General features: G+C 40.8%; 1 protein-coding gene across 3 annotated transcripts; it reads left to right on the forward strand.

The window, feature by feature from the left end:
- Positions 1-632: 632 nt before the first annotated feature.
- LOC131705287 (zinc finger protein 394-like) lies at positions 633-12,921 on the forward strand. Of its 3 annotated transcripts, XM_059007682.1 has the most exons (9): positions 633-1,401; positions 3,157-3,477; positions 4,555-7,084; positions 7,831-7,896; positions 8,282-8,350; positions 8,570-8,599; positions 9,341-10,309; positions 11,131-11,184; positions 12,143-12,921. In XM_059007682.1, the coding sequence occupies exons 1-3, from the start codon at positions 1,296-1,298 to the stop codon at positions 5,220-5,222; spliced, it is 1,095 nt and encodes a 364-aa protein (XP_058863665.1). In that variant the 5' UTR covers positions 633-1,295; the 3' UTR covers positions 5,223-7,084; positions 7,831-7,896; positions 8,282-8,350; positions 8,570-8,599; positions 9,341-10,309; positions 11,131-11,184; positions 12,143-12,921. The 3 variants fall into 3 exon arrangements, with proteins under 3 accessions (XP_058863665.1, XP_058863664.1, XP_058863666.1); XM_059007681.1 differs by having other exon boundaries at positions 9,341-11,184; XM_059007683.1 differs by lacking the exons at positions 633-1,401; positions 3,157-3,477 and adding an exon at positions 3,487-4,078 and having other exon boundaries at positions 9,341-11,184.
- The last annotated feature ends 406 nt before the right edge of the window (positions 12,922-13,327 follow it).

Below are 13,327 nucleotides of genomic sequence, written 5' to 3' on the forward strand. Positions count from 1 at the left end.
AATAATGTAAAAATGGTTGTTTTCGAATTTGTATCATTTAATTTCATTTTTCTTTTTAAATGTAGAGCTGTTTTATAGTTATTAATGTATTATTATTAGGCTTGTAGTATTAATATTATTCATAATGTTCATTATTAACGTCGGTATTGTCGGTATTAAACACAGCCAGATATGAGGTTCAGTCCAAACAGCGCCGAACTCAGCGAGGTCCAGCAGGGGACAGTAACTTCACACGGGGCCATTTCATCAACCATCACCTCAGAAACACAAACAAGCAAATCATTATTATTCTCCATTTTTAAAAGTCGCTCAGCGCTCTCCTGTAGCAGAGCGTTAAGTCATTTAAATTCAGCTCCGTGTGCTTTCTGAGCGGCTCACTTACTTAACGCGCCTGAACGCATCACATTGAACACAGCGCTGAAAGAGCCAACATGGCGAACTCTGGCATCCAGTTTCATAACCGCCTCGACAGGGAGGCCAGCCAATCAGACTCACATGCTGGGGATGGAGTGTTTCTACAGCCAATCAGGCTCACATGCTGGGGATAGAGTGTTTATACAGCCAATTAATACGCGATGGTTCCAACCAGACCCGCCTTCTGCTGGTGACGCTTTCATTACAGATCAGGAAATAGAGAGGTTTGTTTTGTTTATGTGTGGAGAGGTGGTTGCAGTCAGTGATGATTTTACAACACGCTGTCTCCTGCTGTTTAAAATATTTAGGCTGGGATGAAATGTTTTCTAATAATTAGTGATTTTTGTGTTTGTTTATTACCTGCACGGAGTTCCGTGTAAAGGAAAGCATCCCTTTTCTGTGTTGAATTTCACACACAGAGCGGAGCGCGTCAGTCGCAGCTACAGACAAGTCGAGCTTTTCAATGAGATGATTTACTGAGAAACAAACGCGTTGAAGCTCCAGCAGAGCTCTGCGCGATTCTGAAAGACCAAAGTAAAGTTACTCCTTGCAAAGACTGTTGTTTGTGTTCTTTCTTTATCACACCAGAAGAAGTGATGAATATATTTGAATGGGAAGGCTACAGTACAAAATAAATATTAATAAATAAAAACCGCGGTGTTTCTGATTGAAAAGAGGATTCTGCTAGACCAGTCTGAAACTCAAACCAGTGAAGATGGACGCGTCAGTGTGTCCGTGTCGCTCTTTCAAGACGAGCTCGCCTCTACCATCGAGCACGCAGTGAAAGCGGCTCTACACACCGTCTTGTGCGCGATTACTAAAGCTGTCGGCAGCAAATTCACTGAATTCAGAGTGGAAATGGAAAAAAAAGGAGAAAGAGAATGAAAGTGAAGCTGAGATTGGAAATATCAGAGACCGAGCTGAAAGCTGTGCGAGCGTGTATAAACGCTACAGATGCAGACACTAAACAACCTTTAATATTTCAAGGTAAGATTGATTTTATTGTGTGGTATTGCTTGGTCAATCCAGCACCTTAAACCACCTTCTATTGGAAAGATCTTGGTTAGAATTTCTCTTCGGACACGTTTTAAAGTGTTTGATTATTATAAGCATTGTTAATAACACAGTTCTGTCCTGATATTGGCTATAAGGAATCTAATCAAGACATTGTATTATTTTATATATTTAAATAGGTAGTCTAGAAATTAATAAAGTACTAGATTGGTAAATCTTAACCAGTCTAATTTAAAAGCCTTCAATGGTATCCTTCTGGTAAAGTGATATTTTGTATAGTCCCACTGAGACAGTCACAGACCATATTGCAGAGGGTTAGAATAATGATTTGTGATCTAATATCAACATACAGGCAGCAGCACATCGGGTTTCAGTGTTTGATTGAACTGTTTGACTGCGAATCTATTGTTAGATAAATGGTTTCATTGTATTCCGCTCCAGTGCTGTTGAGTTTGTCTTTGGTACAGTCGCGGCTCATTCGCTGCTCGTTCTTTTGCTTTAGTCCTGTTTCCTTCTTGTTCCACACACACACATTTACACGATCTTTCCAGACCTCACTGTGTGAATAAAGGGGGCGGCAGCAGCACCCTGCCTGCACCAATCCGCTGTAAGATTTTGGACCCGAGTGGTTCCACAAGTTCAATTAAGGGGTGAAGTTGGAGGAAGTAAATACAACACAGTAAGGTGTCAACTGAATTGTATCATTTTATTGAGTCTCTAGATTGAGTCTCTAAATAAAGTACTTTGTTCAGCTGATGGTAAACAGAATTAGGAAACGGTCGCTCATATTGCTTATAAACATTTACTAATGCAGGTTATTATTTAAGAGCAGAGCTGAGTTTGCACAGGATACATACAATAGGGAGAGACACACCATTACAAATGTATTTTAATACTACAAGGGATGTTATTAGATTTATATCTACAGGTCACCGGACATTGCACAAGTAAGCTTCCAGTGTTGTTGCTAATGATTATTACACAGGTGGAGTTTGTACAGAAAACATATGGCTGCACTTGAAAAAGTTTGAGTTGTGTAAATCACGTGTTTAAATGAAACTGCTTTGAGAATAAGCAGGCTATCCTGCTGCAGTTGCTTGTCTGCTCATTGTATTTGACACATTGAAACTTGTATTCTGCGTTGACCGTTTCCTTCAAAACCGTTCTCACAATACAGTATCAGGTAACAAAAAGACATTCCTCAGACACTTTGCTAAGACTGCAAGTCTCCTGGCTTGGTTTCTAAGCATGTTTGCAGTAGAGAAATGGATGTTTGCATTAGAACAATGCAAAGGCAGAACGGCGGTCATGATGGTGATTGACAGGGAGGTAGAAGTGGATGCAATGCTCCAGTGTGAGGCTACAGGAGGTGAGAAAGACCAGCAGCACTGAGGCTTGTACAGGACGTAGAATAAAAAGATGTTCATATGAAAATGCCTTTTCCTTCACTTTGTTCATAGGAACACAAACACAGCGTTAACCGATAATTGCAATGTAGAATAACAGGAATGGTATCAATGCCATCATGTACCTAAACCACCAAACTATCATACCGGCTCACCCCTATACGAAATAACTGAGGAACAGTAACTTTAAATGCATGCTGCACATTATTGAACACAGCAGTTTGGAGGGTTTATTTTGATACAATCAAAGCAACTAACAAACCTAGCTAGTAAGTAAGAAACCTAGCTAGTATCTAATTGTATACAATTTTGTTTCCCACAGATCCCATAGAGAGCCACACTATCCCTGAATCTGAAGCACAGGAAGGGCTAAAGATAGAAGCAGTTTACACACAAGAGGAGTCCTTTGAGCAGGAGTGCTGTGCAAGTCTAATGCAGGTTATAGAGCTGGCATGTGTTAAAGATGAAGAGGTCCCTGAACAGGAATGTGTTCCTATTAAAGAGAAATTCATAGAGCAGGAATGTGTCCCCATCGCAGAGGAACTTCCTCATGAAAATCATGTCTGTACACTTCAGGAGAACAAGAAGCTGGGATCCAACCTGTGTGATGACTCTCCATCTGAATGTGAACTGGGATTCAGAGGTAATCCTACAAAACAAGCAGCATTGAGCTGCCTATTCATCCTGCAGAACCTGGTACTGAACACCAGCAGTGTGCTTGAGATTCATATTTTAACCAAGGGGAGCTGCCAAACCACTATGTCAACAAGGACATCACTGTGCTTGCTCCTGAGGCACCTGCTAGATGTGCAGCCGCTGCCACGCCTCTTTAGAATGCTGTTAGATCAGCGTTGTCCAATCACGCTCCTGGAGGCCATTCCTCTCCACATTGAACAGGTTCAGTTATATAAAGTGCTACTCCTGTGTCTGGATGGACACCCCTGTGTTAGATCTTTGCCTTTCCCCATTCCTGGTAGACTGTTTGCAGTTGTGCTGCTCCCACAGCTTTACAGAGCTGCAGGGTTCACATGTCCCATCACTGGGTGATGCCAAATCCAGTCGGGTTGCTCAGCGTCACCAGAAGAAACATTTCAGTAGAGAGTTTCTGTGGAGAATGTATGCAGCAGGATCGCCAAAATTAGAGTCTTATTTTATTTCATTTTTAAAAGCTCATCTCACGGCAACTATCCCGAGGACTGTAATGTTTGCTCGCAACGCCACATTTCACTTTTGTGTGTCTCACAGTAAGCATTGCTGTGTTATTATTGTCACAGTACAGTAAGTATGTGTGTGGAGGTGTTCTGTACAGCAGACCAGCGAATCAGTTTCAGCTGGGAGGGGATTCTGGGAATCGTGGTTTTACTGGATCTTTGCTCTACAGATATTTTACACAACAACATTTGATTAAAAAAAAATGAGTTGTGGAAAAACCAAACCACTCCAGCCCTACATAGTTCTGCATGTCGTTTGTCTTCAATACAGCTAGAATAAAAAGACAAGGTGCAGTGCGTGGGATTGCAAATGGAATTTCTATATGAATTATTAATTATCGGAAAAAAAATTAAATATTAGATAAATTGCAGTACTATCAAAATGCAGGTACTATCCACCTCATCTCAAGCAACCAATCACTGAACTGCTCATTCACTTGTGTTCAGAACAGTGCATGTGGGAGAATGCTGTACAATAACCTTTGTCTCTCTTCTCTTTCTTTCTTTAGCTTCTAAAGTAGATGAAGGAGAACACGACTCCACTCTATCACCCCAGTGCAAAAACTCTTCTAGAGGCAAACCACAGTGCAAGAAACACAGAGAAACGACACCCCAAGAAGAAAATGTGAAGACATTGAGAACTCACTCAGTTACAATCCCTTCTTTACAAGACAGACACCCACTTACTGTGGAGAGTACAGAGATGGCACATTCTGTATGTTATAATAATATTGAATCCCAGGGCAACTTGAAGACCTTGCCTCATTCTATTGAAGGTGGGAAGAGTTCCTGTCAATTAGACGCTCCTGAAACTCACAAGGGAAATCCCACAGGAGGGACTACGTTTTCTTGGGCTGATTGTGGGAAGAGTTTCAATCATATATCACTGCTTAAAAGACACCAGCGCGTTCACACAGGAGAGAAACCTTCCCACATACAGACCAGTGATAAGAGTTTCACACAGTTAGGAAATCTTCATTCACACCAGCACATTCACATAAGAGAGAAACCTTATCACTGTTCTGTTTGTGGGAGGAGATTCAGTGACTTAGGATCCCTTAAAAGGCACCAGCGCATTAACACAGGAGAGAAACCTTATCATTGTGCTGTTTGTGGGAAGAGATTCAACCAGTTAGGACATCTTAAAAGACACCATAACATTCACATAGGTGTGTAATCCTATCCCTGCACTTAGTGTGAAGAAGTGAAGTCAGTTGCAGACTTACAGGACTAGAGAACATTCTCAGAAATGCAGACACTTGGGGACAACTAAACAACAGGAGTGCATTTGACTAAACACAGAAATATTAACTGAAAACAGAAGTGGCTTGATAAATCTGGTCACCCTTAATCACAATTTGTTCAGATCAAAAACTCACCAAAATCTGTGTTCATCATGTTGTTGAGCATTCTGATTGTGTTACATCACATTAGTAATATATTAAATAGATTGTTATTATGAGTGCAAGTTTCTCTTTTTCCTCCTGCACTGCTCAGCCTCTTGCAGTGTGTTGTGTGGAATCTTCCCTGATACCATGGTGAATCTGCGGTACCTCAAGACGCAGCACAGTATACCACAGTTATCATGCGGGCAGCTTGAAGTGGAAAATCAACACTGTTTCCAGCAGGGTGCGCCAGAGAGCTTTTAGCACGTTAATGGGCTGCATACCATTGCTTCTTAACAAGGTGATTTCTGCTCCTGATGTGTTGAATACTCCCCTCTCTCTCTAGTACTGGTCACTCTGCTGTGCTTGAAAGAGTGACTACAGTTAACTTCAACTTTTTAAAACCTTTAGTATCCTCTAGTCTTTTTTTTTGTTCCAGACTGAATTGATTTAGTTCCCTCAACTGTTCTCTCAACATATTTAGGGTTGGTTGAGTGTACAAGGAAAACAACTGACTCTGGAGAGGAGTTACCAATCAATGCCAGCACACTGGAGATCCAGAATTCAGAACACAGAACCAGGGAGGACATTCGGCCCATCAGTGCAGCAGCTGATTGATCTCAAACCTGTTAAGTCGGGTCTTAAAGGATACCAGCCCTAACAACATGACTTGGTAACCCATTCCATCCCCTCACCACACTCTGTGAGAAGGTGTCTCCTACCCTCTGTCCTATGGCTATCCACACTTAATTTCCAACAGTGCCCTCTGACCCTGGTGTCAGTGCTATGCTTGAGGTATTAGTTTGCGTTAACTTTGTCAACACCTTTCAAGTTTTTAAAGACTTCAGTCAAGTCCGCCTAATTGTTCTGTGTTCAAGCTAAACAAATTCAGTACCCTCTTCACAGCTTGTTCCTTTAAGCCCCGGGATTAGTCTTCACCTTTATGATTGCTTCCCCGTTGCTGGTAGAAATAAGTCTATCACAACACCAAGGTCTTTCTCTCACACACACTGTGTATTTCAATCCTACTTTTTTCCTACTAAAAAGAGACTTGGTAATACATTTGTGAAATGTTTCAATAAGAAACATGCACTCCACACCGTACAGCAGCTGACTGATTTGCTAATGAAAAGAAGCAGCTCAACCACAACACCTGGTATAATGAACATGTTTGTGAGCCAGGTGTTTGCAGTGCTGTACTGTAGATATGAAATTCCAGAGAATGCTTCATTTTGCATGACTGATAACTAATCAATCTATTGCCTTAAATACTGTATATGGGGCCACCTGTCTGCACCTGCTGACCCCAGCACTGATCCTGCACTGTGTTAAGAGAACAATGGAGATCAGTGACACTGTGTCAATAGATTTGGATCATAGGGTATAGAGGAAATAGTTTTCAGGTGAAGTATGGAAATTTGGAAGAGGAGGGCATCACACAGTATCACAGTGTAGAGAAAGAAAGGGTCCTTGATGAGGGTTTAGTGGTGAAGGAGTGCATTTGCCTGGGAGAGGGTATAAAACAGAGCAGGGTGGAGGGACCAGAGCAGCTGAAGAGTGGAAAAGCAGCATCAGCACCTTGTCAAGATGAAAGCCTGGACTACAAGAGCCATTCTCCTCTCGGTCCTGACAGCATTGCTTCTGTCAGGGGCTGGTAAGACTGCCTTTCTCCTGAGTAACATGGGGAGGGAGGGAGGGAGGGATTGCATTGATATTCTCAACACAGAGGTTTGTCTACTTGTCTTGGGGATTGATTTGATGAGCCTGTACTCCACTAGAATAAGACACAACATTTAGAGAACTTGAAAACTCCCATGTGTTGCATCAACCACCTCCCACCATAGGGACAAATCAAGGTTTGCATTTGAAATTTCCCTTCGAGTCGATCTTGCCTCCTGCTCATCTCTTCAATAAACCATTGCAGGGTGTGTATAAAATACACTGAGATTTTAAAATGGTCATCAGTTTGATTTACCTTTTTCACAAAATATACATATCCTTGAAACATATAGACCTGCTCTTAATATTCAAACCACTTTTTATACAGCAGATTTAATATAATTTATTTAAGAGATATTAAAAATGCAAACTGTTTACTTATATGTTTACCGCAAGTTGATTTATTACAATTCCATTCCTTATATAATATGTTGCACTTAAAGTGGTTTATTTATATAATATTAATTCAAGTAGTCTACACTGTTGCAGTTATTAACAAAAGTGCAGAATTTTATGACCATAATTACATTTTTTCAAAACAGATACAAAAATCTTAATAAAATCCCAGTTTTGCTAATCGTCCGTTTGCATTCTCCATTCCATGCTGTCATTCCTTTCATAGCACTGGATACAACACAGGACTGCTCTCATTAAAAATGTAACCACAGCCTGTGTTTACAGATCTCAGCAACACTTTGGAAGACTCAGAGGAACAGGAAGGAGCACTGGAGAACAAGAGAGCGCTGGGTAAGGAAAGAAAGAAAGAAAGAAAGAAAGAAAGAAAGAGAGAAAGAAAGAGAATGAAAGAAAGAAAGAAAGAAAGAGAGAAAGAAAGAGAATGAAAGAAAGAAAGAAAGAAAGAGAAAGTTTCTTATTTGCAGGATTTAAGTTAAGCAATGACAAAAAAGCACAGTCCACATAATTTGTTTAGAAACTCAACTAATCATCGCTAATCATGCATAACATCAAGGGCTACTGTATATCCAGAAATCTCATGGTTAAACCTCACAGCTCTGCATTGCAATGTAATGGGGAACTCTCTGCCTCCCTGTGCTGAGTGTCCTATGAAGTTGTGCTCTGCAGTCGAGGGACTCCTTCATTGCTTCATGAAGCTCTCTTCTCCCTGTTCCAGAGGCAGAGGATTCAGGCAACAGTGATGCTGAGCTGGACAGTGATGGACTCAAAGGAGAGCGGGAGTTGGGTGAGTCCTTTGAAAAGCACGTCTGGGTAGTGTGTGGGTACAACGTTAAACCTTCAAGAGGAACACATTGTGAATTACAGATGATAGACTTAAGGCCAAACCCCAGTGAATCTGAGCACATTTAGCTGCTGTTTCTCTACTGGCACTAACACAAAGTGCCCAGATCTGTTTCCTAATGTACGTCGAACTGTATAAACCTATTTCTGTTTTACCTGATAGGAGACAATATGATGGAGAAAAGAGCTGACAGTGAGTACAGACGGCCTATAGCTTCTTCTGTTGAGTGTGTTTCTGTCTGTCTGTCTGCCTGTCTGTCTGTCTGTCTGTCTGTTACACTGATGCGGAAGAGGAAAACACAAAGCTTGAGGGATATACACTTTGAAAATATTTCACCTGTTTGCATTTAACATGTGCATTTAAATGTGTTGATGCAGCACCTTTAATAAGACGTATTGTATTAATTGATCACCTTAAATGTCAGTAAGAAGGATCGCCCAACTGAGATATAATAACTTGACTAAAAGGTTGTCCTGTTCCCTTACCTTTTTATCAATCAATACTTATTTTATATAGCGCCTTTCATAGTTGACCACAGTTGTTTTGCGCATAAGTCTGTGTGCTTCTTTTCATATGTAATGCAGACTGAAATATCTTTCTGTTAGTAAGTGCCATCACCATCTAGTGCATAGCAGTGAACTGAAAGCAGAAGGAAGCGTGATCCAGTCACTGGCTCTTCTATAAAGACACTTTGACTGATCCAGCCTACATTCTGTACATATATCTAAGACAGGTAACTAGAACTGAAGAGCAGCTCCTGAACTCAGGGGAAAACATCGTAACACACACTCTAACTGTTCAGCAATCTTCTTTAATGTACATTGAAATCCTAATCCAAATTTGGAGAGTTCCTCAACATGGTCTGTGTTTAAATAGAAGGGATGCAACCTGCTGTTTGTTTAATGATCTTTACGTGCTTTCTGTCTCCTGAAGTGGATTCTGAAGTGGTCCTGACACAGTCCATGGTAGTGAAGAAGGATGCCCTGTCCAAAAGATACTACAGAAGTAAGTGTGTGTCTCTCTGGAGCTGGCTCCTGGTTTGGGTGAACTGCATGGATTGTAGACTGAAGGTCAATTGATTGAAGACATTGAGAAACACTTCAGTATTACAACATATTCTACCATGGAGTGGTTTCATAGTTCTGGACAGACTGGAGGAAACACTTTGAAATGAGCCCCTTGGTGTCTTCATTAAGCTTGTAACAGCTATCAGAATCAACTGATATTCTCAGAGGAACAGAAAACATTCCAGTAAATGGAACACAAACATGAATATAAAGTGAACTATTAAATCCAATAACCACTGTTTCTGTTTTTCTTTTTCTTTCGAACAGCTTACTGTTGTAAGTATTTTATTTTATTATGGAACATTAATATATAGAAATGAATTGTATATATATTTTAAATTGTATTTAATGGTGTGTGTTTATTTCATTTTCAGATTATAGCATCTGTGCTCGTGGTAAGTGTGAATCAGATATTTTAATAAAAATGTGACTGTACAGTACAATACAATACACATGTACTGTGCGCATCACAAGAAATGAATACATGTTAACAATGGGGCCTCCTACAGCTGATGTTGAGAATATGGAATGGGGTATTATTGTATAATAGTGTGAATGAGCTGCTCTTAATAAGAATGCCATCTTCATTTAATACATACTCACATAGTGAGGTGTTCTGTATCCTGTGGGAGGGGATATAAAGAAGGAGCCCTGGCTTTGGATTTTGTCAATAATAGAAATGTACAAATAGAGAGACACTCCTTTGAAATATATAGCTCTCTAATACACTACTGAGGCCCTATTCTTGTATAAAGCAGCCACTGCAGTGACTTCAAATGGACTGAACTCAATATGTCACTTTTATCTTTCACAGTAAGGTACAGATGCTACTATGGTAAGTAAATGGATTCTACTTTATTTGATGCAGCAATCAGTGGGATTTATTTATGATTTTCAATCAGGGCATGAATTGTTTATCAGTGTAGCTTTGCTGAGAGGCTTCAGTGACACAGTGGCTAGAGTGCAGAGGTGCAGTGTGGAAGGTAGTGGGTTTGAGCAGTTCAATGACTAGAGTGCAGAGGTGCAGTGTGGAAGGTAGTGGGTTTGAGCAGTTCAATGACTAGAGTGCAGAGCTGCAGTGTGGAAGGTAGTGGGTATGAGCAGTTCAATGACTAGAGTGCAGAGCTGCAGTGTGGAAGGTAGTGGGTTTGAGCAGTTCAATGACTAGAGTGCTGGGCTGCAGTGTGGTTTAGTTGTTTTGACTAGCTCAGTGGTTAGTGCTGGGCTGTAGTATAGGAGTTAATGGGTTTGATAGCTCAGTGTTTAGAGAAAGTGGTGCCCTGCAGAGTGGAAGGCAATGTGCATGCTTGTGGATCTGAGTATTACTTTTTTATTCATTGGTCTTTTAGCAGTCGCTTTTCTCCAAAGTGCCTTCGAGACTAGGGGGTGTACTATGCATCAACAACTGCTGCTGCAGTCACTTACAATAGGACTCCAGTTTTACGTTTTGACTTGCTCAGGGTCACACACAGTGAGTGAGTGGCTGAGCCGGGATGTGAACCTCCTGGTATCAAGCCCTTTTCTTTAACCACTGGGCCACTGTCCCTGAGTAGCTCAGGGGGTTGAGTTCTGGGCTACAGTGTGGAAGGCAGTGGGTTTAAGAAGCTCTGTGTTAAAAATAGACTGTTCCTAATTTTCTTTTCTTTTTTTGTGTAGCTCATCACTATCACTACTATTTCTACTACCGTCATGGGTACCGCTGCGCTCGCCGTGAGTATGCCTTATTATTTCTGTATACATTGGTTGAGGGATATATTAGAACAATTTGAAATAGAAAAACAAGTGTCATTCCATATCAGTTTAGAACATGAGGTCAACCAGGTCAAATATGGATGGAACTCCAAGAGAGACACAGAATTGTTGGAATAAGTTTTATAACAGATGCCATCCATCATAGTCCTTCAACTGGAAATATCAAGATGGGTTTATGATTCATCTTTCAACTGCATTGTCTCCAACTATTGATCGATTGAGCTCATTCATAACTTATTGGAAAGAGGAAAGTCTAACCTGTCTCCTGCAATCAAGAAATGTATACTTAAACTTATTACATGTGTGTGATCTCATGCTGGAGTAACCAACTCCACAAATAATCCCAGGAGATCTGTTGAATGGGATTGCTGCTGTTTTATGGTGTGTGTACAGTAGTTCTCTGTGGGAGGTCATTATGTCACTGACCTCAATCTCCTGTGGAACTTTTGTCATTTTAGTGAAACAAAGTATAAAAGCAGGGGTCAAAACAGAGGAGCTTTGATCTAGGATTGCTCTGAATAAAACCTCAGAAACATGTTTGGCATTTGAACTAATATAGAGGGTTTCTGTGTCTTTTATTGATAGGATTGTATTGAGAGGTTGTGGTGGCTCCACAGTTTAGCAGTTGATTCCATACCCTTTGGGATTGTAAAATTGCATGCTGAATTACACAAAGCTTTACTCAAATTTGTAATTTAAAGGAGTGCAATACAAAGAGTGTGGAGGATGCTATCTACACATGGGAGGGAGTTCAATTCTGCAGCTCAGAGTGACACTGATTGTCTATATTATTAGACAATACTGACCATTACCACCCCACAGTCTCATTACCTAGCTGTGCAATGTTCTGTAGGGTATGGATCAGAACAATAGCTTTTCTGCCCAGGTTGCTGATAATGTCTTCAATTGGTTTCAGACTGGCGTACCTACCGCTGCAGGCGATGCCAGCACTACTGAGAAGCAGCAGCGCCCAGGGATCACAGTGCTGGAGTTTACCTGACAGCAGACCTGCAAGCAAAGCTTAAACACACCAGCAACCTTCTTTTGTAGCATTGCTGTAACCTTTCTGTTCTGGTCCCTCTCCCCACACACAGCTACAGCACCCATACTTATTTCTATCAGGCCATTCCCAGTTTGTTTAAAACAGCTGCTCCCTGTTGTGCATTTGGTCAATCTCTTCAAGGATATATAATAGAGAAAACATTGCTTTTCTATTGGGTGATTCCCTACCTCTCATGAAGCAGGTCTTTACATTGTATGGAAAGGTGTCCTTATTTAACATGTAGTCTCAGATTCTCAGTGAGATCACATGCTCACACATGTTTGAATAGAAACACAGCTGCACATGGGCACATATACAAAGCGTTACTTGGAGAGCGTGCTTGATTGATTTGCTCCAGCTCATAATCACTGCACCGAGTCAGGTTTGACCAGTAGACTCATTTCTTCTCCCAGCTCCTCACAGCCACCCTGTGATGTCACAAGTGTCCCGTGACAGGCCTTGTTCACAGACTGACAAAAACATTGTGTTTATATAGAGATTTTCTTCATCTCTCACTTATTTTAAAATCTCTTTATTTGCATTCATGACAACAAATGATCAAACTGTTGACCAGTATAAATGCTGTCCTGCCAAAACTACAGTATCTGCTGTTACATGAAACTGGGTAAAAGCCTCTCTCTTTCTGTAAAGCTTTTTCAACAATAAAACTATTAGCATCAATGTCTCCTTTTGGACTGTTTTATTTCACATTAATATAGATTAGGACTAGCAGAGGACCTAATACTGATCCCTGTGGTACACCACTGGTTACCTCGCTCCATTTTGAGGTTTCTCCTCTAATCAGTACTTTCTGTTTTCTACATGTTAACCACTCCCTAATCCATGTGCATGCATTTCCTTGAATCCCTACTGCGTTCAGTTTGAAAATTAATCTTTTATGCGGGGCTTTGTCAAAAGCTTTCTGGAAATCTAAATAAACCATGCCGTATGCTTTGCAATTATCCATTGTCGATGTTGCATCCTCAAAAAAATCAAGCAGGTTAGTTAGACACGATCTCCCTTTCCTATAACCATGCTGGCTGTCTCCCAGGATATTGT

Source organism: Acipenser ruthenus, chromosome 35 (genome assembly GCF_902713425.1).
Source record: "Acipenser ruthenus chromosome 35, fAciRut3.2 maternal haplotype, whole genome shotgun sequence".
Lineage (NCBI taxonomy): Eukaryota > Metazoa > Chordata > Actinopteri > Acipenseriformes > Acipenseridae > Acipenser > Acipenser ruthenus.